Source organism: Lutjanus erythropterus, chromosome 7, assembly GCF_056507025.1.
Source record: "Lutjanus erythropterus isolate fLutEry1 chromosome 7, fLutEry1.hap2, whole genome shotgun sequence".
Taxonomy (NCBI): domain Eukaryota; kingdom Metazoa; phylum Chordata; class Actinopteri; order Lutjaniformes; family Lutjanidae; genus Lutjanus; species Lutjanus erythropterus.
The window spans coordinates 24,611,431-24,637,476 of NC_139323.1; the positions used below are offsets into that span (position 1 = coordinate 24,611,431).

Below are 26,046 nucleotides of genomic sequence, written 5' to 3' on the forward strand. Positions count from 1 at the left end.
CAACGAATGTGGTGGATATGATTTCTCTGTGGTGCTGAATGAGTAAAACCAGACACGGGGTAGTCACAGCAAATATATACTTGAAGCTGCCCACATGAACTCTGGAGCATTGACTTCTTTAATACAGTTTTCTTTGGCAGTTTATTAGGAGTTAGAACAGAATTAACTCCAAAAGGTTTTAATGACACATAAAGGAGATTATAGCTAAAACAATTATAAATATAAAGCATCACGTGTACGAAATGATACTTGCTTGCATTTCAGTGTGTGGGTCTAGGCTATTCCCATCCAAGGGGACTTGGATGTTCAGGTCTTTTTCAGCTTTTTCCTTGCTGTTGTTGTGTGACATGACATTACACGTTCTGGATGGATTTTTATATTCAGCTATTTATTTTTGTGCTTGTAACTCGTAGAAAACATCAGAGAGAGTAAATAAAACGTATATCATAGTCCATATCTACTTGTACAGCAACTGGAACATGTAAGGGTTAGAGGTCGCAACAAAATTTATTCCATGAAACAGTGGTCAGTCTGTAATTGAGCAGCCTAATTAAATGAAATAGACAAATACAAAATATAGTGGGCAAAACTATAAGACTTTGATTGATTTTGGTTTCAGAACATATTAATACAGCCATGATTCAGGGCTCCATTTCAAGTTTCAAAACAAAATGCACTAATAATGCTACTAGAAAACACTTGAAATGAAAGGTAGTCCGTAATGGCATGTTATGACTGTTGTATGGTCTATTGGAATTCACTTCGGTGAGATGAGATTGCCCACTGCACTGATAACATCTCTGCCACATAAAGCCCCCTTTACTTGTCTTGTTTGGCGACAGCTGCTGCCTCCTCTTAGTTTTCCAGATATCAGATGTTTGGACAGAATCCCTTTGCACTGACAGCAGAATACCTGCATCATCCAGGCTGTCTGCTTATCACCCAGACTGTGTTGTCACACTGTGTGGGCTGTTGAGAGATGCCAGCTTATTGATGCTATAATGCAATGTTGAGACAACATTGTATCACTATATTGAGGATGTGGAAGTGTGTCTGAATGTTGTAGGAAAACAAAAGCCCTCCTGTTCACTCTTTTGCCTTTTTTTTTAGTACTTGTTAGTTTTCTTTAAGCTGGGAAAATATGCAGTGTTACATCTTTATTTTCAAAGTCTGAATGCCTGTTCAGATGATCCCTGCCCTGACTTACAGAGCGTATGAAGATAATTTTTAATGACCTTCAGCAGACCTAGGTATATGTGATTTCAAACATCTTTGGGTAACGATATCCACATCATAAAATGTTAAGCCTTTTATATCCTCTGATTTCAGATTTTTTAAACTCAACTAATAATTAGTTTGTAAACTTGAGCAGATCATAGGGCTCTTGGCTCATGCCTCTGTCAATTCTCATGACTGCCATATGCCTGAAAACTTGATAAGTACTAAACTAATAAACTCTTGACCTAGTCAAGCCTTAAAGAAAATTGCCCTACTGGAGTTCTATTTGTTCTTTGTTCGGGCAGTCCTGAGCCCTGCAAAGCTCCCTGTATTCTTTGGAATTTCAGGTGGCTCATGGTCCAACATCCCTCACAATAAGTGGAGAGAAATCCGGAATTATGTCTCAGACTATGAATTTTGCATAGTCACAGCCCTAACAGGACCCAAGAGTCCAATTTGGGAACTATATTGGGTCCATGTCTACCAAATTCACAATGTCTCTTTCCAGAAGTCATGATGCGCTTAGTCAAGAAAATCCACATTTTGTGAGTAGTTTCGTAAAGGAACTACTTTCTTGCTGCAGTTGAATCTGCAGAAATATTTAATTTCTACTAGAAAGAAAGTAGTTCCTACATGAAACTGCTCACAGCAAGGTCTTTGGATTATCTTGAATAACCAGAATTTTGCAACTCGCACCAAAACAGTCTAGACTGATAAATAGCACTACAGCCCAGAGACAAATATGTAGTTTTAATTTGGGGAAAAATATAAGCGAGGCATGGAGATGTCATGCAACCAGCAGAAAGAGCTTATGGCATATCATCCAGGAAAATACCGATGCTAAGACAACATCTCCTAACTAAACAGCTTTCCTCATCTACTGATTTATAGTTGACAAATAGACATGTTAAAGGGTATTTTGGTTATGTGTTAAAATAAAATGATAGTGTAGAATGATGGAAGCGCCATAAAACTTTGTTATAGATTCACTGAGCACCTGGAGGCTTTCCTGTAAGCCCATTTTGTTTTTGTTGTTGACTTCGATTATAATCATTCGAAGTCAGAATATTAATGTGGACACGCTATATCAAATACTGGAGTCTTTTAAAAAACAACATTACAATGTTAGAAGACTCAGTGGTTGATGACAGCGACCATCAACGGTGATGGTGATGGCATCATCCATCAGCTCAACCCCATAGGGAAATATTAATTAAAATCTGCTACTCAGCATGGCATATGCCAGCTACAAAAAGAGTATTGGTCAGCAGTCAGTATATCAATAGCAGGCTGAGCACTGCCGGTCTTTCTCTGAATTCTCTTGCTTTGACTTGTTCCCCTCTGTGTATGTGTGTGTGTGTGTGTGTATATGTATGTATGTATATGTATGTGTATGTATATACATGTGTGTGTAGGTGATTTGCGCTGTGGATTTATGTAAATGCAATGTATTTTTGTCTCGTACAAGTGCCATGTTTTATAGCGTCTGAATCGCTGCATATTTTCTAGCAAAAAAGAGGTGTCTGTGTGTTATTTATAATTAAAAGTCTGTGTCGCTCATTCTCTCATGCTTTCTTCTCTGCTCATTATCCAGACTCAGGCTGGACATGCTCCAAGGTCAGAGCTGTGAGGCAATGGCCCAGATTTTCATTTTGCCAGGGCCCCTCCTTTTCTTATCCTCTGTCAGCACTTTCACAAGTTCACCCTGCAGGCTCGAGTTACAAGATTAGAAGGAAATAGTCGTGTTCTCGTGGTTGCATAGAACGCCAGAGAGTGACTGGCTGACAAAGGTTAGGGTTAGATTTCCAAGGCAAATTTATCTACACCATTATATTTCCATGGGAAGATGGCTGAGTTGAGACCTTTTCCAGGCCCTCTTGCCTGCGATCCACAAAATTGTACACATTCATATGTGAGATCTGACCACTAAAGGTGTCCTGCTCTTTGTCCCTGACCAGCTACACCTGAGCAAAAGAGATCAGGTGCTTTCATCACGGAAAAAGCGACAGGCATTCTTGAGAGAATAATAAAGTATAGCTAGATTTATTTACATTTTTAACTACCCTATACCCTCATGGATTTTCTGAAGATCACACCAAAATCTTTGAGGGAAGACTAATCTGGGACTTGCTCCTCTGTGAATGCTTTGGCTGTTCCCTGTTGTTGCTGGTAATATTGGCGAGCTAAGGATCGCATCTTGTACTCACTGCATTTGTACCAGCATAATGCCTAGTGACTAAATACAGAGAAATATAAGAAGAGGCCAAATCCTCTTGAAGTCAGACGCTAGAGCCTGTCAGCAGAACAGTCATAATTCTGGTGATGCATCAAAGAAATGGACTTTTCCTATAGCAATTGGCAAAGGCAAACACTGCTTGAAACATGTTCTTTGGCTTTTGACCAGGATTAATGTTGCCTTGAGAGAGGGAAGCTCTTTATTACATTTGACCCTGTTTTGCCCTCCTTGTCTACTGAAGTGCTTAGTTCAGCCCACCGTGTTTGGTTTGTTAGCAAAATCTCATAAAAATGAACACTGCAGTGATGCAGCTCTGTGACATTGTTCCCATGCTGTTCCCATGTTCCACGCCTTTTCTCTTAGACTAGGTTTGTTGAATTATTAAGTACAGAATATAACAAATTGATTAAATAGATGTCAGTTCAAGTTTAGGTTGGTATGCATTAATTACAGCTGAAACAATTAATCAAAATCACCTAGTGCAATATCCAAGTTGCAGGAGCTGCAGTTGTATTGAAGCATTGTGGTACTACAGAGATACCCGATCCTACAAATCATATTCTCTAGAGTCTAGACATAAGCAACGCTCTGTATTGGCAAAACAATACATATCATGGTACAGCAATATATTGTTTTATATGTTGTTGTCTATGTTTGTTTTGTTTAATAATCAGAGAGCTGTCATAGTATGAAGAACATATCAACATATGCTTAAAATCTGAGTAAAAAATGTTTACTTTTTATTGCAATCAGAACAGTGGGATCTGCATTTGTGTTTATCACAGTCCTTATGACATCCAATATCATAGCACTACTTTTTGTGCAGTCTTAGCAAAGGAAAGATATGTGCTTTCTCCGTCCTGTCTTGGTTTGTGTTGTTCAATCAGAGAGGAAAAGTCAAATGACTGAATATAGATTATTCTGCTGCCAGAATTCTTTGCATGTAAACCACTCCAATTTAAAATCGATGATTTGTGTTTGAGAATCGACACAGGATCACACAACACACTCAAATTTATTGATATTTTCTTACTTAGGTTTAGCACCTAAGCGACCAGCTCCTAACATATTTCGCCAGTTGGGCTCATGTCAGTTTTTGTTTGGTTTTGGTATCCTGTTTTTGCCTGTGCACGCTTTTCTGATTATTTAATAGGCGTGTCAGGATTCTCCAAATCCACATTTAAATTTGACTTTCAATTTCAAGGTCATGATTCGATTCAATTATTCAGTTGTTAGACTGTACAGTCTTTATTTATAAAAATCAATATATAATTTGTATATTTGTTTTTTCTTCTGACATGCACCAGTTGCTGCAAGTAGGTAGGGGTGGAGAGAAAAAATACTGTGAGAATTGCAGATTCTGCCTTTGATTTTAATTATTAGTACACAGTATTCTTAAACAGGTGCAACACAATGCATTAAATTCACTATAAAACATGTTTTACACATAGTAAAAACAATTCTGTACATGCACACAGAAATCCATCTCTTTTTGAAAGCACTGGCTCAATCAACTTTATGTTTTTCCCTGACAGTAACCAGATGTTGGCAGTTATCTGTGTGACACCATACGGTAGAACAAACAGCTGGAGGGGGTTTGAGGGATGCCACCCGCTGCTGCCACAGGCCAGGGTGTCACTCTTAATCCCTTTGCTTAAACTGACACACGTCGCACACACTCTCACACTCACTGCTGCACAGTATCTATTGAGTTTTCCCATGAATGGAGCTGTGATGACATTTACATTAAAGCTTTAAATTAATGTTCTTATCTCCAGTGATTTACACTGAGGGCAACAGCATAATTAGCCTGAAATGTAGATAATCCCTTTTACAAGAAGTTAATAGAAAGGGACAGAGTGCTCTGACTGCACCAGTAGATGTAAACCATTTCCAGTGTTCCCACTGTGTGGAGAATACGCTTTCCTTTCTGCAGATTATTACTGCTAAACTGTAGCAAATGGGGAACATGCATCATCTAAAAGTCACACCTGAGCTGTAGGGCATAACTAATGATATAAGACTAAAAACAAAATTAGTTCCATGTGCGTCGTACATGTAGTTTTTAGAACATGTGAAACAACCCAAGGTTTTCTTCTCTGGCTCCATTATTCACCATTAATCTTATTTATCTTGCTTTGTTGCCTTTTGTTGCTTTTGTATTTAAGACTATGAACAACAACTACTACAATATCAGCTTGAACTTCTGAACTTAACTTAATGAGTGTTTTTTACTTTGTAGGGTGGAAAATTAGCATAAATATATAATAATGTGGCTGAAATAATGGATATTACTTACTAGTAGGAGTCTTCATGAGTCCACATATTCAGGCTCGGAAATGTAACATTTTTACATCTTTCTGTGCGTATTTCCAGCTGATGTATCATTGAGTAGGGTAAATTAAACAATTATCTTCATAACATCATTAATGGTGGTTGGATTGACCTTAGTTACTGTGTTTTACCTCTGTTGAAAGTTTACAGTGCACTGTGGTAAGTAGAGCCATTTATCAGTTGCTAATTTGCCTGTTCTACACTAGAGTAAGGTCACAGTAACATGTTTGACTGCACTGATTATTATCAAAAATGAGTGGAGATTAATTCACCAAGCCTGTGCTAGCCAGGTTGAGGTCTTTGAGTTTCTCTCTCCCCCGTCATGGCACTCACATGCTCGTCGGCTGTCGATCCTGTGGAGAACCAAGCTGTGCTTTGTCACGTTTTGAAGGGCACGATGCCAGACCTGACTCCAGCCCTGCGGCATTACCCAAAATGGCAGCTCTCACTTTGGCTGCCTCTAATGGTGTATGTTTCTGCATGTGCTTGTGTCAGTACTGCAGAAGTGTATAATATCATGTATTACAATTGTAGTTTTCAGAGGCTATAATTGTACAATATGGGTGTGTTGGTGAAATTATAAGTGTTAGATTTAACTTGAAGTACCCCCTATATTTAAAAATGGTCAAGATCAGTCGGGCAAATATTCATCCCATAATTATGGTAGTAAGCAATCTAGATGTAATGTCAATTGTAGCTGTGCTGCTGTAATGCTTTTTCATACATGTGCTGTTTGCTGCTTTCCGTTACCTAAGGGTCAAAATAGAGGATTGTCATGTGGAACATTGAACACCTTCACTTTTGAGGGTAGTTTAATATAGATTAAGCTGACATTTTGTCTTTTATCTTAAAATGTTCTTACTTCATTAGTCTGTAAACAGTGGGTGCAACACAGATGCAACATCGGAAAATGGTAATAATGTGGCAAAGATGGTTAACCAAATTGGCACTGTGGGAGTTCATGTTCTTTGAAGGAGGATTCCTCTGCAGTCAGTGTCTTTTATCTTCTTTTCACCATCTCAGTCGTGTTCAGTGCCTCTCGGTGTCAGTGAAGTTGATAGTATTGAGTCATGGTTACGCTCGATTTCAAATGCTTTTTTTGTCTTTCTCCACAGAGCCACCATAGAGGAAGTGGAGGGGGATGTGTGTGAGTTGGAATCCAAGCTCGACAAAGTGAGTACCACCCATGAAAAACATTGCTTAATTGTTCATTTGTTCTACTGTGTGAACTGGCAGCTTTGCCGGGCCATCCTGTGAGTGGAAAGTTGCAGGTTTGTTCCTGGCCTTGTCCCCAGTATATCCCCCTGGCAGCTTGCCTTTGAGAAAGAGTCTAATTTAGACACTGTGCACCTGGCTTGCACTTTGATGAAATATGTGTGCGTGTGCGTGTATGACATCATTACACTATAATGTACTTTAAGTGGACATTTTACTTGTGTAATTCCTCAAAGTCATGACATAAATCCATTTTCCATACACGTGTGCTGGCTTGGCTTGACTCAGTTTGACTTGGCATGTCAGTATAGCACGGTGGGGATTTGTATCTCCATAGAACAGAGATAGCCGCTTGACAGTATGACTCCTTAACTGGGGATGTGCTTGTTTTGAGTCAAACAGCAGCAAAACGGTGAATAAACAGTTTCCAGTTACTTTAAATTCTCCACAAAATGTCCCTTGTTATTTTGTTATTTAGAAACGTTCATTATGAAGTAGCAAAATAAGGAAATATTGGGTTTTCATCACCAGCTGAAAGCGAACATGAAACAGTAAGATGAAGCAGATACCTGAAAGTACAAAGCAGCAACACAGGAGAGAAACCAAACCTTAAACCACAGAGATTCAGTTAGATGCTACACAAATACTGAGAGCTGAACACAGACTTTTAGAAACATCTTTCTCTCTGCTCTCCTGCATGGACATGGGTTGAGTCTTGCAACATATGCTTGTTTAAGGGGAAGAAGGGGTTGTCACCGGTTGGTTGTGCTCTGCGAGACATCAGTACAACCCACTTGGAGGTCGGCTGGGCACTTTCTCCTACTCTGGATATAGTCCATCTAGGATATAACATGGCTCAGCTTGGTATGTTATAGTTGGTTATGGAAACGCAGATCAGAAAGGCATTGTTTGGCTGGATTCGACCAAAAGTGACGATGGAAAAACCCAATCACTCGATTTGGAGCAGATTACATCTCTGTTTGTTGCCAGCACACTGGGAAATTATAACAACTGCCAGCCAAATGGTATTTTACCTGTGCCTGATTAATTCACTCTGTGACCCTATTATCTTATATTGACTGTGTGAATCCATTCTAGCCATGACCAGGGGATGGAAGCATTTTCGGTGCCATAATACTCCGTATGGTTTGTGATGGAAAAACAAGATTTGAGATTTAGGATAAAGACAACAACCCTTAGCTTATAGTAAGATAAGGATGATGAACTTTTCTGCATTCTTTGTCATAGTTTGCAGTCTAGTGTGACTTGCTGAATAAAAACACTAGTCCAAAGTGTGTTTTGGCTTCTTTTTGTTAAACAAGGCAAGTCAAGGCAAGGCAACTTTATGCACTAACAAGGTTCATAGGCCTGAGAAAACATTAAAGTTTTGAGCTTTTAATGTAGACACAGTTGAAGAGGCAATGCATTCCAGAGGACAGGTCCACATTAACTAACAGCACCTTTAACAGCTACTTGTCTTAATTCTGGGTACAACCAAAAAGCCACTCATCAAAGACCTCAGAGGTCTGATGGGGCTGTTGTCAATGAGAAGGTCAGAAATAAATTGGGCATAATATACTGTAATATAATACATAATGTACAGAAATGTATGTTTGTTATGCTTGCCTTTCTTTTTGTTTGTTCTGTTTTGTTTTTTTAATATCAATAAATTCTTACTTTTGTATGGTTTCCTGTAGCTGATTCAGACTGCATTGTCTTCCAGCTCACTCTGCTCAAATCAAATAGACTAAACTAATAAACCAAACAAACTAACTAGTATCAATCAGTAGTTGTATCCTGCCCTGATAGTAAACCAGTACCTCCATCCAGCAAACCCCCACAGAGCAGAGAGTATTTGCACGATCTGGGGGTGAGACCTCGAGTTTGGAGGACTCTATTTCATTGTTCCTGGACTTAAATTCTCACAGAGTGCCTCCCTCCTCCTCACCCCACCTCTGTGACTCAGCCCCAGCCTCACTTCCCCTCTTGCTCTGGAGAGGAAGGATCTGCTGGGGAGTGGGTGTGTTTGTGTGCGTTAGTACGGTTGTGATAATGTGTGTGAGGTTATATGCGTTGATGGGTGGAGTCGAGAGACAAGGGGCTAAAGAGAACAGAGTTGAGCTTTTTCTTGGAGCTTCCTATCTGCCAGACATGTACACACACAGCCATGTTGTCAAAAGTAAATACACGTTTGACTTTGCTAATATTAAATATGTTCATGAAAGGGCTAATTTTCATAACAGACTAGGAAAGGCTAGCTGGTGTCTTATAGTTGATGTTTCAGTTGTTCTCATAAATCAGGTTGGGGTCAGATTTGATTGAACTGGTTCAATTTCTTTGAAATGAATACTTCCCTTACACAGTTCCTTTTTACTTTGAACTTTAAACTAACAAAAGAGAAAGATGTCTGAGTGTCATTTTATTGTGAGAGAATGGCCAATCAAACAAGCAAACAACAAAAAAATAGAAATATGAAAGAATACTGAGCTCATGCTTGTTGATAAACAAAATAGCAAACTATAAATGCACTCAGTTGCCAGTTTAATGGGTATAATACTATATTCCTGCCATAAATCCAACCTTCATGGTGGTTGTAATGTTCAGTTTGTGTCAAAACTGTTTCAGAGAGGTGTTGATTCAACTGGATGGTTATTTTCAAAGATGCGGTTTTTAATGGTTTTGAACTATATTGCCTTACAGTGAGAACTTTGTGGTGGACAAAATTACTAGGGCTGAACAACAAATTGAATTTACAGTAACATTATCACCAAGTGCAATATTGAAGCTGCAGTAGCTGCAATTTTTGATGAAGGTAAAATGTGTGACAGAATAGCATTATAATATATATTATATATTTGTCAAAATAATCACATTCTTTTTTTATCATATTGTGCAGTCCTGTTATATTACACTACATTACTTTTAGCCAGGTGTACCTAATAAACTGGTAACTGAGTGTATAGTCACATAGAACAACAGTGGAGTCTTGATTGACATTAATTAACTTAAAAACTTAGGTGCCCAACATAATCTTGATTAAAGATTACCATCCACCTTGTCAAGACCTGCTGATGTGTAGTGACTTACAGAATCCACAAGCGTCTAATAATGGGTCACTTCTAGTTTAGTTTTACCTTCTGACCTTTGCTCCTACGTTAGTTGTAGGTTTTGGAATATGTTCCTTTGTTTTGTTTTTTTAGTTTGAAAAATCAGTGTTTTGTTTTAAGATTAGATTAGTTTAATAGATTGCTCTAATTTATTTGTTTATGTGTTGTTTTGAGTTTTGCTAAAAAATACACGTCATTTGTGTAAATAAGGCTTTTCCTGAACGACAAACAAGTATTATGTATTTTATCAGCTTTTATTCATTAAATGACTGGTAATTCCTTACTTGTCTGCTAAGGAAGCTGCTTAAAATAAGCATTTTTAGTTGAGTTATTTAGCAGCTCTGGCTGCAGTGGCACATTCAGGCTGTGTGTCATCTCCTGTGTGGGAGTGGATGGAGAACGGCCAGCGTCTGTTGTGAGTTTACGTAACCTGGAATTATCTTTGCCCCCAATGAGTCAGAAGGGAAAAAAGTGCCTGTTCTTAATTACCAAGAAACTGACTAAGCATCATGCCTTTCACTGTTCATCTCTTGCTCTGCAGCACCAAGTTCCACCAAATCTACAATTCCTTCATCCATATTTAGCAGCAAACTTCAGGTGTTTTGAATAGTGAGAAGACCCTGAAGAATAACCTACATCTCAGTCTATTACCACATTTCTTAATTCCTATGTTTGTGTCCTAAGCATTTGTCTCTTTCTCTCTCTAGTTGGTGAAGTTGTGTATTGGGATGATTGATGCTGGAAAAGCCTACAATGCAGCCAACAAGCAGTTTGTTAATGGAATCCGGGAACTAGCCCAGCAGTCCACCAAAGATGAGGTCATCGAGGTAAACAAAAAACAACTTGACTTGATCTGAATCATAGAAAGTCGTCAGTATTAGTGTTATTACAATTTGTTTTTTGTGTGTGGGAAGGTCAAGCCTCTTGATATTTTATGTGATGTGAAATTTACCTTACAGGTAATTATTGGTTGTCATATCAGCTGAAAAAATCCATATCACGCATCCCTAGTTAAAAACAGCTCAGTGAAAAATCATGACCGACTTCAGTCCAGTTTCCAGATATAAAAGGGCCTGTTCTTCCTCTCTTTTTGCACGCACTACCTTCTTGTCTCTTTTGAGTAAAGTGTTTTCATCCGTGATGATGTTACAAGATTAAATCTAAATTTAAAAAATGTGGCCTGGTAAAACCTTCTAATGTCCGCTGGGTCTTGCCGAGGTCAGATGTTTTGTTATGTTTTGTTTTCTCATATGAATTTTGCATAGCAGGCGAGCACTTCCTGTCTGCCTTTGTGTATTTCCCTCATTGCCTCTCCCCTGGGTTTGAAGCTCAGCCATTGCATGTATTTAGAGGGAGTAACTTAGCCAAAAGAATTCTTTCCCAAAGTGTCATGGTGTCTCTAAAATGCCATACCTATCTAACAGATGAGTTTGTGTCTGTGATGCAGCATATCATCCCATTTTATTATTTGTGGAACCTTATTTTAATTCCGACCTTCTTTTTATTGTTTGTCCTGTGTGATTTGTGTTTTATTATTTATAAGAACACATGGTGCTATTGTCTCTCTCTCTCTCTCTCTCTCTCTGTCTCTCTGTCTCCTGTTCTCTCCACAGTCTAGTCTCACAAAGTTTGCTGAGAGCCTGCAGGAGATGATCAACTATCACACGGTATGCTATCACTGCCATGTGAAACCGGATGTATTGTCTTTTCTTCAGTCGTTTTTTTTCCCCTTTTACAGCTGGGTGATGACAAAAGTCAGCTGGGCCGGCGGTCTGGAACAGCTCTTCAACTGTCAGAGTTTTTATTTACTGCTGGGAAGGACTGCAGCAGACTGTAAGAAAGAGGAAATGGGTCTGCAAGGGGAGGATGGCCACTGGTTGGAAAAAGGGAAGGGGCAAGTGTACAAGAAACATTTTATAGGCAATTAGCAATAATGTCAGGGTGCCCTTGAGAAAGCCATTTAATCTTCAACGGCCTTCATGGGGCTATTTAAAAATCGTGGCTATAATAAGCAGCTTCCAGGTGGGATTTCATATTACTGTAAAATGTAAGGCAGAGAGTTTCTGAAAACATCCTTGCATGCTTAGCAAACACTGCCCTCCATAAGAAATGGGATAAAAGGAAACCCTTCTCTTGAAAAGTCTAGCTTTGGGATTCCTTGTCACAAAAAAAAAAAACTTTTTCTCTCCCAGAAACTTTTACTCTATCAGAAAGATGATTTTCCTGTGTCATAAAATCTATTCCCTGACTCCCATGTTGTGGAGTTGTTATTTGTTGGAATAAATCATGTGTTACTGAGGTGAACACATCATGGTCAACTGTTTACAATGTGGTTGTCATCCTGGAAACAGCTGAGCTACAAGAAGAACCATTCTAGGGTTCAGTCAAAGTAAAACAAATTGGTCTTCTAGGTTTCAGTGCACTCCACTTCCAAACACTAGATCCTGGACAGTAAGGAAATGTGACACCTTATCCATTGTTTTGTCCTCTGTTGTTCCCCAACAACATTTCCAAGGAGTTCAGTAGGACAGATATGATTATGTGGCTGTTCTCTTCCTTTGTGTCCCCTTGTTAGCTTCCTTGGTTGTCAGTCTGTGGAAGGCATGATGCTGACATTTAGAGATTAAGACACACATTTCTGTTTGTCCTCTCATTAAGAATCACACAGAAAGGAGGCACAGGGTTGGCTAGAGGCTTTTGTCCTACAGTAAAAGTTCTTGTCTTGATCTCCCTTGTCATCTCTTGTCTCCATTGCTCTGCATAACATGTTCAGAGTGAGTTCCCAGTCGTCATCACACTGTCTGAGACGGTGAGCAAACAACCAAGCTAGAGGCTCTGCTACTGGGGTTCTTTGGGGTTGTGGAGGGGAACTGCTAATTTGTTTAGACTCGACTGTGATGAGCAGCAACCATTATAGCAATAACTTTAATGAAGCTACTGTTCTGTTCAGGTGTCCCAGAATGCACAACAACAAAAGGCACCTGTAATGGCACACCTAGATTGGATTGAGTCATTATTTTTTTAGATTTATTTCCCAAATTGGGTTGGGTTGTGGATTTAGATTTAGTAATTTAAAGATGTCACCTTGGGCAGTTTATATTTATGTTTATATTATATGTTGAAACTGATAAATTTAACGTGATTCATGTAGCTGTTAAAGCTGAATGCAACATTAAACCTTTTCCTTGGGATGACACAGAAAACAAAAAGGACTAAATTTCATATTTCTGTTTACAATAATTGCATATTCAATATTTGAATGAGAGGATTTGGTGAGTTTTGTTCATGTTTAGTCGAGTCAGATTCTAGACGGTCTTGAAGTGTATTCACATATAGCTTGTTTAAACCATTTGTTTCGAAACCTGGAGTATTTCAGCCCCCCAGGTTCTGTTTGTTTGGACAAAGGAGAATATTGCAATTGCAGTCAGATGCAGGAAAACAACTGGGCAGAGATCACCTGGATCATGAGGTCTCATCTTGCCTCCACTCAATCTCTGAAGTGGTTTGTTTGCAGTCAAAACACAATCATTTGAAACAGTTGTCTTGAGCATTGCCTGATGATCTAATCAGATTTACCTGATGTGCCATGAGAAGAACAATTGTTGGCATACTCCTGGGGCAACACATCCTCTAATAAGATGCATCGGGACATTGTTTTCTGTTTGCAGCCTAGTCTGATTTCTAGTCACAGGTATTTTGTTGTTTGTTGTTTATTTAATGAATACTGGTATATTAACCACAATGAACCAAGATGCACACACAACAATTGACCCTTCCTGAGTCTCTACCCTTCTCTGCCCTCGTAACAGTTGAGCTTGCTTGGTACCTCGTTTAAGTTTTTCCTTTCCTAGCTAACTAGCTAGCTAATGTCCAATCGTTAACTAGCTAGTCAGCTATTTTTTTTTTACTAACATTTGCTAACTTAAATGAGACTGCGTCAGTTTTATGGGAAAGGAGAAAATTGACTTTGGTACCAATCTTGCTCAGCTGTTATTGGAGCACAGAGAGAAAAGGGGCGGGACTTAAGAAGGGTCAATTGTATCAAATTAGTTCCTGAATCGGAACAAAGCTGACCCTTAACTGTAACATCCAGGTTAAATGAGACACTGCAGAGACAAGGCATAATATATATTATATATATGTCTTCTCAACTAGTATCCCAGAAAAAAAACTGCAGGGTGAGCAGTCTAACATGCCTCAACCGCAGAGTCTGTTTCCTCTTATTAGTGTCCCCGACTTAGACCCCTAACAGCCTCCAGGAGCCACAGTGCAGGCCTGCGGTTCTGACTCAACAGTGGAAACTGTGGTCATGTCAGCTGACTGTCAGATAGGTTTTTGCCACTCAGCGATCTTTCAGCACATGATCCTGTCAAACACAGTGCTCAATCTGTTTGTCACTACTAGCCTCTCTCAGCCACACTGCTCATATTGTCTTGTCCCGGCATGAAGTCTCACTGAAGCCTGATTTAGAGAGTTTGTGTTTGTTGGGCCTTTTCCTTGGTAGCTCATTTTTCAGGAAGCGTGCAGGTTAATGAGGGCATGACTCATTACCAAGAAATGTCAAATTGCGTCATTTCTCGTGTTTATGTCTTTATGAGGGGAGTTTACAAAGTCAGCTTGTTTGTGTAAATTTAGCTGCTTAATTGCACCCTGTGATGTTAACAGAAATCCTCCTAAACAGAGGTGCTGAATGCTGACTTGCAAAACATCCTGTGACCTAGAAAGTAAATTCATTTATCAGCTTTTTGCTGCTTTTTAGGAGAAGTGCTCAAGAAATGTTTAATGTTGATGAATGAAAGATTTTCCCAAAAAGAAAGGAGCATTTATTCTTTGTTTGTTTGTTTGTTTGTTTCTTTCTTCCTTCACAGATATTATTCGATCAGGCCCAGAGATCAATCAAGACCCAGCTTCAAACATTTGTCAAAGAGTGAGTATTAATTGAAGAAAGATGAATAAAGAAGGTTTTATCTCAGAGCAATCTGAGCGTTTGAAGAGTGGCCTAAATTTACTCAAGCTTGCATTCAAATCACTGTTCCATGTTGGAGGATAGTCTAGTGGATTTTCAATACAGAGAATATAGAGAATTTTGAATATAAAATAGAAGCTGGAGGATGTCATATATCTGGCCAGATGATCCAGACAGAGCATCTAAGGTCATTCAATTATATTAGTGTATATCTAATAATACTCTGTAATCAAATCAAGGCCTTCTATCTCCCTTTTTTAAAGCCTTAATTCCCGACTTCTTGTATAAGAGCAAGAAGTACGAGTGCAGGAAACAATGGGCCGTCAGCTTTATTTCATTATAAGGATTAGCGTCTTTTGCCCCTGGCACACCAGGGCTGTACACCCACATCAGCAGCACCCATACTTCCCAGAGAAAGCTCGGAAACATGTTATATCATAATTACTTACTACTTCACAGCCCTCAGATATTAATCTTACTTAGGCAACACACAAAGGCGTGGGGCCCAGATTTTTAGAACTTTTTCCTCCTCCTCAAGATAAAGTGGCACTGCCCAGTCACTTACACTGACACAGCACAAGACCTAGGTCAAATAGTTATGGTAAATAATTTTCTTTGTTCTAACCCTCTTGGTTTTCCAGCTAACCAAGATGTATGAAATCACCTTTAACCTCTACGTGTTCCTGTTACCTATGCTTGTTGCTACATATCCAGATATGACTTCCTTTAACGTGTGACCTTTCCCCTTACAACATTGTTGACAACAAAAGGACTTAATCCTCTTGACCTTGGTCTTAGATTTTCTCAAATTCATTACGTTTCATTCCTAAATTATGTGAAGATGTTGCTGTAATACTATATGTATCTGTAGCAACATCTAAGAGTATTTCCATCCAGGTCAATTTTAGTGATCAAGATTAGACCTAAATCAGAAAAAAAAGTAAAACCATCCAAAGGAAAAGATTAGTTTATTTTTCTTAAACTTGATTTCCCCATTTTTACTGTATTTATGTTTATTTAACCAGAAAGATCACATATACCATATCTCCTCCACCAGGGGGTCAAGATGGGGAGCAAAAAAATTAATAAAAAGGCTTAATACAAAAGCACAGATGACAAACATCAAACAAGTGTTGTCGCAATACTGGAATTTCTTACTTTGATACAATACTTTGAAAAAAAAATACTCTAAACCATTTTCACCACCACAGGAAAAAGATTACACAACAATGAGGTCATAAAATTTTAGATTTTTATTGAAAAGTAAATGTGACAAGGGCTATAACATGACATCTAGAATACGAACCCATTCAGAAACATTATTGTTTTTTCTCTTTACGTCAGGCCTTTAAAAATAACAAATTTTCTTATTAGTTACCAATAAATCCTAATAGTAAATACCAATAAATCTCACATTCTATTTCTTGTACAATAACTTAATTTAATGTGTCTCTCTTTATAAACCTCCTCCCCTCCTTTCCTTTGTCAGTGACCTACGCAAGTTCAAAGAGGCCAAGAAGCAATTTGACAAAGTGAGTGAGGAAAAGGAGGCAGCACTGATCAAAAATGCCCAGGCTCCCCGCAACAAGCAGCATGAGGTGGAGGAGGCCACCAACATCCTCACTGCCACACGCAAGTGCTTCCGACACATCGTCCTCGACTACGTTTTACAGGTACATCAACTGTCTTTGGGATTTAAATTGTAGTACTCCTCAAAAGTAGAATCAGTCGAACAATAGTGGATTATTGAGTGTCATTTTCAGGACATCAAATACATTTTGAGATGGAAAAATGTCTAAAGCACAGTCAAATAATGTGAAAATAAGGATATAGACGCAGAGGGCAGGGTCTCTGCAGATACAGACACCACCACGCGCTTCTAGTGGGATATAAAAACTTCATTGATCATGATCCTGATGTTACTGTACAGTTCTGTGGTTTAAACACTACAGATTTAAATATCTTTCTCTGTAAAGACCAAACTGACAGACGCTCGTCTCCTCCACAAAACGTTTGTCACTGCGCTGCATTATTGTAAGTCGTGATGAAGAGCCCAGACGCTGTCTCTCTTCTTCATCTTCATCTCCTCGGTGTGTGTCGGTGTGCAGTTTGCTGTCTGCTGTGGTCTAAAACATCCTCACTGATATAAACTGTCAGAGTGATGCCAATGTAAATGATCCTTAATATAAAAACATGAATATCGCACACCGTTTCATCATTAAATAGACTGAGCTGGATAAAGATGAGGATTTTTCTCCTCAGAGGACAATATTTTATTAAAGAAATAAACTATTATTAACTTAATAATACTAAATAAATAAATAAATAAATGCATATAAATAGCAACCTTTTTCTAAAATACAGCTGGTTCTGTGGTGCTAGTATTTTAAATCTGAAGCCTGCTGTGTGCCATAGGAGTTTCATTTTACTTTTCTATTGAAGCTTTTAGTGCATTTTGGCCTTAATGTTAAATTGAGCAGGTCAGTATGCTCATCTGTGCATGATGGACTTGGGTTTGTCATGTTATAAGTTGAGCATATTTTTATGCCAAATGCAGTGCCTTTGAGGGTTTCTGGACAATATTTGTCATTGTTTTTGGTTATTGTATTTTATTTAATAAAGTTACATTTGGATGTGCAATTAATTTGCAATTAATCGTGTTTAACTACAGACAGTCATGCGATTAATTGTGATTAAATATTGTAATCAATTGACAGCACTAATTTCTTTATACTTTTGCTTAAAATTTGCTTAAAAATGCATCACAGTAAAGTTGTGTTTGTATTATTACTGTACATGCTGTAATAATGGAACTCCTTGGATGTAGAGGAGGCTCACTTTAGACCACATTTTGCAGCACATGAAACAATGCTTTGGCTTCTCTAAAGTGATTCAGTTTTCAACAGAACTATATATAGCAGTAGATTGCTGACATGCAGCTTTTAACAGAGAAGCTTAAAAAAAAAAAGCTCAGCCGCACACCGTCATGTAAGATATTTCTCTGTGTACCCCAGCCAACATGGATATGGCTATGGAACCGAATATGCTGTGTCAGGGTGAAGAAATGCTGATGTGGCGCAGAGGAGAATGAACAACAGCTGTGTTTGATTCTGTTAATCCAAAGTGAAGCTCATCCACCTGTCATGTTCCCATCCACAACATCAGGGTGGATTTGGCTCAAAAGAAGTAGTAGCAGATGCTTCAGCAGGGCGCAGAGAGCAGCAGTTGGAATAGATGTAGAAGTGTCAACAGAACTAGCTGAGGAAGAGGAACATTACCGTAGTTTTCAACTTTTTTCTTGGTGTGAACAGTGGCTTGTCAGTACATAGTGGCATAAGACTTTAGGACCAAAACTGCCAACATCAAAAATAGGTGTAGAAATAAATGAATGCCTGAATAAATGTATTAATTTGCCACTGAAAGCACCAAAACATATTGAAAATAATTGTAGGCATTAACTGATTCATAAAATCTGTCATAAATTTATGTTTTTGTTTGAATTTGCCTCTGTATTTACTGAATCTACATTTGTAATGATTTCCCTTTTCATTTGCTTTCCCAATCTGTATTAATTCATTAATTTTTAAATTTATTTAATTATTCATACGTTTGTTTCTGTAATTTCCCATTGCATTTTCTCCCCATCTATTTCCACAAACTTTTTACTCAGTTTTTCTGCGTTTGTGCTTCATTATTTAAGTGAAGGGTCCTGCCAGTTTGTAATGGGGTCACTTTATACTTTATACTAAGCTGTTAATTAAAAAAATAATAAATTAATAAATAGAGTAGAAAAGTAAATGGGCAAGTATCTAAATAAAGGAAGTAATACAATAGAAAATATGTACAGAAGTAAGTATAAAATTGGTCTTTAATCATTTTATGTAACATTTTAGGAATTAATTAATGTCTACATGTATTTTTAATATTATTTTTGATGCACTTAATGGCATATTTATTTGTTTTTTTTTAATTGTGTCAGTTTCAGTCCTGTATATGCTGTATCTATATGCACTGTCATAGATTCATGAACAGGCCATAAGATAGTTTATTGTTTTATTAAAGCATTTCCCCTTCTATTGTTGGACATACAAAACTTTAATAAATAAATGAATGAAATGCTGATAGAAAGGTGACAGAAAGTGTGACAAGTTATGGTCAGTAACAAAATGAATACTCAGCATTCTTATACAATTAGAGAACAAGCAGAAGAGGAAGAAAGCAGCAGCAGGAGGAAATACATGAGAAAAATATACTTTTTTTTTTTTTTCAATGTAAAAAAAAATAGTACAGTACAGTACATGAAGAGTGCTGCTCCATTATGTGGAAACAATGTTTGTGCAAATATGCTCCTTCTACTTAAATTTGTTGAGATCTGTTAGACCAGTTTTCTGTCAAAACCACACACAGATGTCTTGTACTGTGACCTTTTGCAGTAAAAACTGCTCATGTATCATTGAATACATCAGCTGGTCTCTCCTCTCAGCCACAGTAGCACTGATGAATGCCCCATGCTCTCTGATAAGGCAGCTGCCAGCCCTGTTATTGAATCTCACTCCAGAGGAACAGACAATGCTGTATGGGCACAGTTTGCTCCAAAATTAGATTTTGAAAAGAAACCCAAAAAGCAGGTTTCAAAATAGCTTTGGCAGTCTGCTCCAGTGGCCCACTGCATAATCACACTCTCATAAAATGAAGGCCGGCTGTGAGAAATTAGTTGAGTTTTTATCTTGCCTGTTTGACTCCTTATAGGAAATCTATAAGCCCAGCAGCTAACACAGCTGATTTAAATGAGTCTCCTTTAAAGTTTCACATTGCACTGTTCTGTCAGCACTTTTAGAATGCCGCTAAGTTCTACAGCTGCGCTTGCAGGAAGCATTTGAGACAGATTTCAGCTTTATTTTTTTGTTCCTTTCAGATTGTTTTTGTGGCATTTTTGCTTAATTATACAGTGCACAGTTTACAGTGACATGCAAGATGGTAGAGGGAGAGGAAAATATATGAGGGAGGTTGTAAGCCAGACTTGCATTCATGACAGTTTAAGAATGGAGCGTGTCTCTTTTACCCTGCTGTGCCACGTAGAGCCGGGTCATAAAATACTGAACTTTCGACTTCCGGTTTGCTTTATTGACTGTTGGTCAAACCTAGAAAAACATCATGTAAGTGTAGTAAGGTGAAATCATGAACATTATGCTGTAAAAAAGCCATCTGACTTCATCTTGACAGATATGTTATCACCGCTGACATACAAACCAATGCCTGAAATTTAAATACACAACAAATTATGGTAGAAGCACAGTTAACACTTTTCGTATGTCTACAAAACTTAACAAACCTGAAATTTCCCACAAGGGGTTGTCGGCTCAGTCTCCAAAGTATTAATACTACTGATACAAAGTGTTGTTTTGAGTATTGATACTAGCATCAATGGGATTGATACAAAAATAGAATCTATCCATCACATCGTTTTCAGAGACGTCTCTGCTTATTTGAGAAAGACATTGCCAAGACACATTCTGCATGTTTTAAAACAGCGTGGCTTTGTTGTAAAAAAAAATTGTGGCTACTAGACTGACCTGCCTGCAGTCCAGATATGTCTCCCATTGAAAATGTGTCGTGCATTGTGGACATAAAAATAGGGGTTGTACATTAGCAGCTTTTAATAATTAATAGTACTGATATTGACATTGGTGTTTCTGGGCCTCATGTTACTCCTTGTATCAGAAACCAAATTCTGTGGTGTTGCCCACCACTCTTTCTCATGCCTGAACAGTCTTGCTCAAACTTTGTGCCTTTTACAGGCTTACAAGTGTGGAATTACCACAACTTAGCAACCAAATGCTCATAAATTTTGCTTGCGGCAGAGGTGCTACTCCAGTCAAAACTACTAATTGTACTGTAATCGAAAGACGGAGGGGGCTTGTAAAAGTTGTGATGCACCAGCCACTGTGGCTACGAGGCGGAAAAATAAGCTTCCTTCCCTGGGTGGGAGATACATCTGTGTATAAACACGCGTGGTTAGTGTTGCTAAGGAAAAGCGCCTTACAACGTACACACAAACAAATATTATTTCTGACCACAACAAGGATTTGAACTTCTTGACTGAATCAAAGTGTTGGTGTCTCTGCATCCATGACCACAAAAGAGGAAAACCATTGGGCTGAGGAAAATCCATAAGCATGAAGCGGAGTGTTAAAATTCATTTAGAAGCTGCCCTGCCTTCTATAGTAGCCAAATGCATCCACTACACCCAGTTTTTGACTCATTAGTACCTGTCAGTCACAGTGAAACCAGCTAGCATCACCATCAGCACTTACAACCTGCCATAATTTACGTTGTATTTTCTCTGCAACATTAACCTAAGATAACCTCCCAGGCTAGATGAGCAACAGTAATTAGCTTAAGATGAGGAAAAGTCTGCTACACACTCAGGCAGAGAGACAGACGGGAGGCTTCAATGAATGAGGATGATGAGATAGGGAACAACAGCATCCCTTGGTTAAACATGAGACATGGAGCTCCCCCTGGTGCCAGTCCTAGGAACTGGTGTCTAGTAATGCTTGGGGTGACAGAGTGATTTTTCTACTTCACTTCAGCTCATTTCCCACCTGTTTGATTTCATTTATTTGCCTTTTTCTTAAGAAGTTATTTTTTTGGTTTCATTTCTAGTGTTTTACCTCATTTCCCCCTCTGTCTCCAGTTCTTTCTTTCTGTCTTGGCAATAGTGTCTTTCCTCTTGTATGTGTAATGGTTACTGATTATCATCAATGATAAAAATCCTCCTCACTGTTTTGTTTTTGTTCATTACAGATCAATGTGCTGCAATCCAAGAGAAGATCGGAAATCCTGAAATCAGTAAGTCTACTTTGCTTTCACATCAGATGATCTCTTCATTAGCGCGGACTGGCCCTCTGACTATTCACTGTCTTTTCTGCAGATGTTGTCCTTCATGTATGCCCACCTGACATTCTTCCACCAAGGATATGACCTCTTCAGTGAACTACAACCTCTAATGAAACTGCTTGGAGGACAGGTACAGGATGCTGTAATATACACATATATATATACATATACACAGTATCTGTATGCGTCAAGAGGTTTAACCGTCACCTTAACACAGAGCCTCAGGGACAGTTATAGAGTTCTGTTTTCTCTGATACAATAAGTGTAGAAATGCTGTAATGAACACTTGACTTTAAAGGGATAGTTACAAACTTGCTTTTCAGTGGCTTCACGCCTCCTGTTCTCACCTGCACCTATCCTGTTTTCAGAGTCCTGGTCACTGCTTCTGTAAAGTTAAATCACTTTGGTACTGTATTCTCGGTGGTCAGACTGGCCTCCATCGGTCTCAGAGGCTGTGTCCCAGTCTAAAATACACTTTGCTATTGACTATGTCCACAGCAGGACATTGCTCAGTGTCCTACACAAAAACTTCTGCTACTTTTGTAGGCTGTAGGTAATACATTTACTATGGATAAGTACCTCATACAACCCCACTTAAAAAAAATCTCAGCTGTCTCTTTACGTCTCAGAATGCAAAACTTAAAATCTGACAGAGCCCCCAGATAGCTTGGTAAACACACACACTCACAGAAATTGATCAATACAACCCACTAAATTTTGATAATTTAAATAAATTTCTGAACCTCTTGCTAAATCTCCTTGTTTGTTTCTAAACTGATTGGAACAAGCTTTCACTCTTAATGAAAATCTAATTAAACATATTATGTAAAACTTACCCGTCATTAACGCATCACAAGGGATATGTCATTTTAAATATCAACTAAAATAAATGATATAAAAGTGACTTTTTTCTTATTCAGTATTACTCCTTAGTCAACATTGTTACATAACTAATGTTTTGTTTATGTATTAATGGATTTGTATTACTAGTTATGTTCCATAATGTTCCATTACATTTTAGAATTATTCATATTTTTAAAATGTACGACTTTTCCACTAAAGTATTAATTTGTTGTCAGAAAGAATTGAACTCTGCTTTACCTCTGTCAGCTAATAAGTCAATTTAGACGGCTTTATGGCTATGTTTCGCTTTTTTCCCATAATTATGTAATTTAATACGTAAAAATAAACACAAATCAAGTCCTGGACAACACTTGCAGTGTTATGAGAACATATAATATAAACTCTTGCAGCGTAAGCAAACATAAATCTATTTTGAGCAGGGCAGCGGAATAAATGTTAGCTAAGTTTACATACCAGTGCACCGGCACTGGTAAACACTTTTTATTATACAGACGAGGACATTATTGTTAGATTACTTAAACACTGTTCCTGTTGAGGGTCTCCTGTAGAGCTGGGAGGGAGTTTTTCAGGTGAGGACTCTGAAATGTAACTTGTTCGTCTTCCTGGGTTTACACTGGCATCATATCAGTTTGACCTTCTGCCTTCACCTCCAGACGACCTCTCTCGTCTCTCTCTCTTTCTCTCTCTCTCTGTTTGTGTCCACTGCTTTCTTTTCGTCACTTCAGCTCTGTGTGTGTCTATATGCATCCTCTGATAAACAGAGCCTTCCCTCTGAGCCAGAGGAGGGCCTGAATGTGACTTTAAGATGATTATCACAGAGGAGTTGCTGTTCAAGTGAGCAGGAATGAGGAAGAAAGCAGCCAGAAGGCTGGAAAAGGGTTTTCCCACAGACTCACAGGGTTGACAGTCAGCTGAGCGAACTCAGCAGAGAAACCTGAGATTGATGCTGAAGGTTGTGGAATACAAACACTGAGGTTGGAGCAGTGGAAGAGCTGAATGAGAGGATGATATTTCTTGAAATTGGGTGCAAGACCAAGGAAGAAAGGACTCCATCCATGGATTGGGGCGCTTGAGAGGAGCAGAAGACTAGAGGGCACTTCTGAAGAGAAAAGTAGCTTGTAAACATGTTTTTCTGATGTTTGAACCATCAGACAAATGACTTAGGAATCAATTTGAGAAACAGAAGAAGAGCATTTTAGAAGCCAGATCTGAAGAAACAGTGGTCCTCTAAATTGGACCGGAGGGAAGCGAGAGTGTGGTTTCTAACCCTCATGCTCTGAAGTTGGAACCATCTGACGTTGGTACTATCAAGAAGTTGACAGAAAAGGACCAAAGAGTGCCGGGAAAAGAAAAGTGGGGAAGACAGGACCCTCTTTGAAAAGCAGATTTTGGGAAGGGCTAAGAGGCAGAATGTAATCTCCTCAAAGAAAAAAAGTGATTGAAGTAGAATGGAAGGGTATGGACTGTAAGCCCTCAACATTCAAAAAAAGACTGCAAGGATTGTGTGAGGGGGAAAAAGGAGAGAAGTGCAAAAGACTGTTTTAGAAACTGGATTGTGGAGAGGGAGGGAAAAAGAGATAGAGGGTTGGTTTCAAGTCCGTGAACAAGTGAAGTATAACTGCGTTGTGAAGATTGTAAGCCTGTCGCACTGAATTTGGAGCAGTGCAAAACTGAAAGGAGAGGAAGATCAGAGGCCAAGCAGTGGGGAGCAGTGACAAGAGGATTGTGGATTATTTCTTTTTTCCTCTCCCATCATGAAGCTGAAGAAGGTGGAGAGGCTGTGCAGAGAGGTGTGGAGGAGCTGTCAACAGGTCTGATAATATGACTTGATGCCTGTAACCAATGAGAAAGGGCTCAAGGGTGGGAAACTTAATGCTAGTATATTTGGGTCATGATCTATTTTGTAATTTAAGTTTGGTGAGATGAAATGATAGAAGTGGGAGGTGAACCAATAAAGCTGGTTTCCTATCCTGGCTTTGTGTTAAAGCAATATATACAATACTCCAATACAATATAGGACATGGGGTGTTTGTGATATTGTTGCCAGAGTTGTTGGTTTTTGCTATGAAACAGAAAATTACAACTTCTAGAAACTGAAATGGGAGAGATGAGACCAGGTTGTTGTTTTGCCCGTAAGTAAGTCTCAAGTCTTTGCAGTCATGTCCCAAGACTGAAACTTTAAGTTCTGAGTCTTAAACAAGTCATAATGTGCTCTTCATTAAATGGAATGACATTTTAAGAACAGAGCCTTGTGCAGCTTCAAAAGAATTTGGAAGTTGTTGCGTCTCCATCTTTATTTTTCAACATGCATATTTTGCGCACTGTAAAAATTTTTACACTAGGAGAGATCATGCGGGGGGGTATGCATGCGTGTGTGCGTGCATGTATGTGTGTGTTTGTGCATGATCTTGAATACTGGACTGAACAGCCTAATATTTTGTGCACATTCATGACTGTTTGCTAAGTTACATTTTTTTTTTAAATGTTGAAAAACCTTTTTTATAGCTCCCGCCAGCAACAGCCGTGGCCAGAGGCATTATATTTTTGGGTCATCCAATTTTGATGAATGGGATATCTCAAGAACAACTTGCGGGAATTTCTTAAAACTTGGTACAAATGAACACTTGGACTCGAAGATGAACTGATTAAATGTTGGTGGTTAAAGGTCAGGGTCACTGTAACCTCTCTAAACACAGTTTTAGCCATAACTCAAGAATTCACATGTTAAATATAACAAACTTATACACAATAGGATAAAATGATGAGTTGATGGCATTTTACATCCACAAGGTCAAAGATCAACTTCTCTGTGACATCATAATGTTCAGCTCTCTATCAGTCCTCTGTCCTCCTCTGTAAAAATAGTCTCTAAGTGAAGACAGGATGTTTCTCACTGGAAATTTCTTGGAATTTTCATATATAGTGATAACTTCCGTTTTGCCAAAAATACTGATACAGAAGGTTACAGTAGGAGGGACTGCAAGACATTTCAACATGGAAATAATGTCTGTGATCAAATATCAACTTAAACATATAAGATTGCTGAAGTGTTTGAATGACCACTTCATGATTCATGTCAAATATAGTGCTATTTCCACCCTTCAGCTGCTTCTAAATTTAAGAATTTCAGCTGATTGCAAGATTCCATGACACAAAGCCTCAGGGTTGAACACGTGTTGAGTGAATATATTCATACAAAAGGCTGT

The 26,046-nt window shown here is 38.5% G+C and overlaps 1 protein-coding gene across 3 annotated transcripts in view; it reads left to right on the forward strand.

Annotated features, from left to right (window-relative positions):
* The window catches only part of LOC146324055 (arf-GAP with coiled-coil, ANK repeat and PH domain-containing protein 2-like), a 66,989-nt gene that overhangs the window by 10,897 nt on the left and 30,046 nt on the right, over nt 1–26,046 (forward strand). For all 3 annotated transcript variants that reach the window (XM_084723287.1, XM_084723285.1, XM_084723286.1), the window contains exons 2-8: nt 6,904–6,961; nt 10,818–10,937; nt 11,724–11,777; nt 14,979–15,037; nt 16,566–16,749; nt 21,884–21,928; nt 22,011–22,106. In XM_084723287.1, the coding sequence (XP_084579413.1) occupies nt 6,904–6,961; nt 10,818–10,937; nt 11,724–11,777; nt 14,979–15,037; nt 16,566–16,749; nt 21,884–21,928; nt 22,011–22,106 (616 nt within the window). The remainder of the gene's footprint in view (nt 1–6,903; nt 6,962–10,817; nt 10,938–11,723; nt 11,778–14,978; nt 15,038–16,565; nt 16,750–21,883; nt 21,929–22,010; nt 22,107–26,046) is intronic.